This window comes from Benincasa hispida, unplaced genomic scaffold (assembly GCF_027475165.1).
Source record: "Benincasa hispida cultivar pf3 unplaced genomic scaffold, pf3_genome.v1.1 HicScf929, whole genome shotgun sequence".
In the NCBI taxonomy this organism is placed as follows: domain Eukaryota; kingdom Viridiplantae; phylum Streptophyta; class Magnoliopsida; order Cucurbitales; family Cucurbitaceae; genus Benincasa; species Benincasa hispida.
Window position 1 is genome coordinate 4,557 of NW_028327074.1, and position 1,444 is coordinate 6,000.

Below are 1,444 nucleotides of genomic sequence, written 5' to 3' on the forward strand. Positions count from 1 at the left end.
CCAAAAAGCAAAACTAGTCATTTCCCGCTAACCAGTCAAGCATTTGGTTAATAAAGGGCAAGGGGAAGTGATCCTTTTTGGTCACAGCGTTGAGTTTCCGGTAAACCATGAAGATCCTCCAACCAGTAACTGTATGCATCGGTATTAATTCATTGTTTTTATTGGGTACAACTGTCATTCCCCCTTTCTTTGGGACACACTGCACAGGGTTCACCATGTGCTATCTGAGATGGGAAAAATAATTCATGCATCTAACCATTTGATGATTTCTTTTTTGACAACTTCTTTCATTGCAGGGTTCAACCTACATTGAGGTTCAACATAGCCTTTTTACCTTCTTCCAATCTGATTTTATGCATACAGTAGGATGGATTTATATCTTAATGTCAACAAGAGTCCATCCTATTACTTTAATGTACTTTTTCAATACTTCAAGTAAGGCTTCTTCTTTTTCTTTGGAAGTGCGGATAATATGATAACTCGTAAGTTCTCATTCTGTCCAAGCAAAGCTAATTTCAAATGGACAGGTAACACCTTCAACTCCAGGACTAGGGTTGTTCTAATGAGGATTTGTTCAAGCCTTTTCCTTCTTCCATATTCAATGATTCATATTTTTTCTTTATTTCTGTCATAGCATAACATGATTCGATTGAAGCGTTGGTTTCTTCCTTTGATCCTAATTCTTCATCCGTTCCTCAATCAAAGCTGCAGGGCCACTCCTCATCTATATCGCATGAGTTTACTTCATCTAGAAAGTTTATCGCCTTAAAGATGTTGAACTTAAGCTTTTGGACACTGATATGCATTGCAATTTCTCCTTTATGCGCACATCGATCTGGGCTCTTCCACTGGAGAGGAATGGCCATCCTGAGATAATAGGGACATCTTTATCCGCTTCATAATCAAGTATGATGAATTCCACAGGGAGGATGAATTTATCCACTTTAACTAACACATCTTTTAACTTTCCATCCAGATGCACAAGTGATCGATCTGCTAACTGGAGGGTCACCGTGGTGAGAGTAAGCTTTATGATCTCCAATTGTTTAAAAATTGAAAAGGGAGTCAGATTTATGCTTGCTCCTAAATCGCATAGAGCATGCCCAATATAAATCCCTCTGATTGAACAAGGTATTGTAAAACTCCCAGGGTCTCGCATCTTTGGAGGAATTATCATGTTGTTGTCTTGTGTTAGAGCCACCATCTCGTACTTACCTATGCTTCTTTTCTTAGATATAATATCATTTAAGAACTTAGCATAGGTAGGCATTTGCTCTATTGCTTCAACGAAAGGGATGTTGATGTGCATCTGCTTCAATATTCTAACGAAGCGTTGATATTGACTTTCATCACTTTTCTTCTTTTTCAGCCTTTGTGGAAATGGATGTGACTGCACCTTCTATAGTGTTGATGTTGTAGGAGTTACTGAGGTTATCTTTCCTGA

At 38.4% G+C, this 1,444-nt stretch overlaps 1 protein-coding gene across 1 annotated transcript; it reads right to left on the reverse strand.

Moving 5' to 3' along the window:
• Positions 1-757: 757 nt before the first annotated feature.
• LOC150029776 (uncharacterized) lies at positions 758-1,204 on the reverse strand. The gene has a single exon (XM_090310367.1). It carries the CDS (start codon positions 1,202-1,204, stop codon positions 758-760), a length of 447 nt encoding a protein of 148 aa, XP_090166493.1.
• Positions 1,205-1,444: the final 240 nt, after the last annotated feature.

What these genes read in the sequence shown, in the direction of transcription:
- LOC150029776 (XM_090310367.1), bottom strand. Translation starts at nt 1,204, where the DNA reads ATGGTGGCTCTAACACAAGACAACAACATGATAATTCCTCCAAAGATG.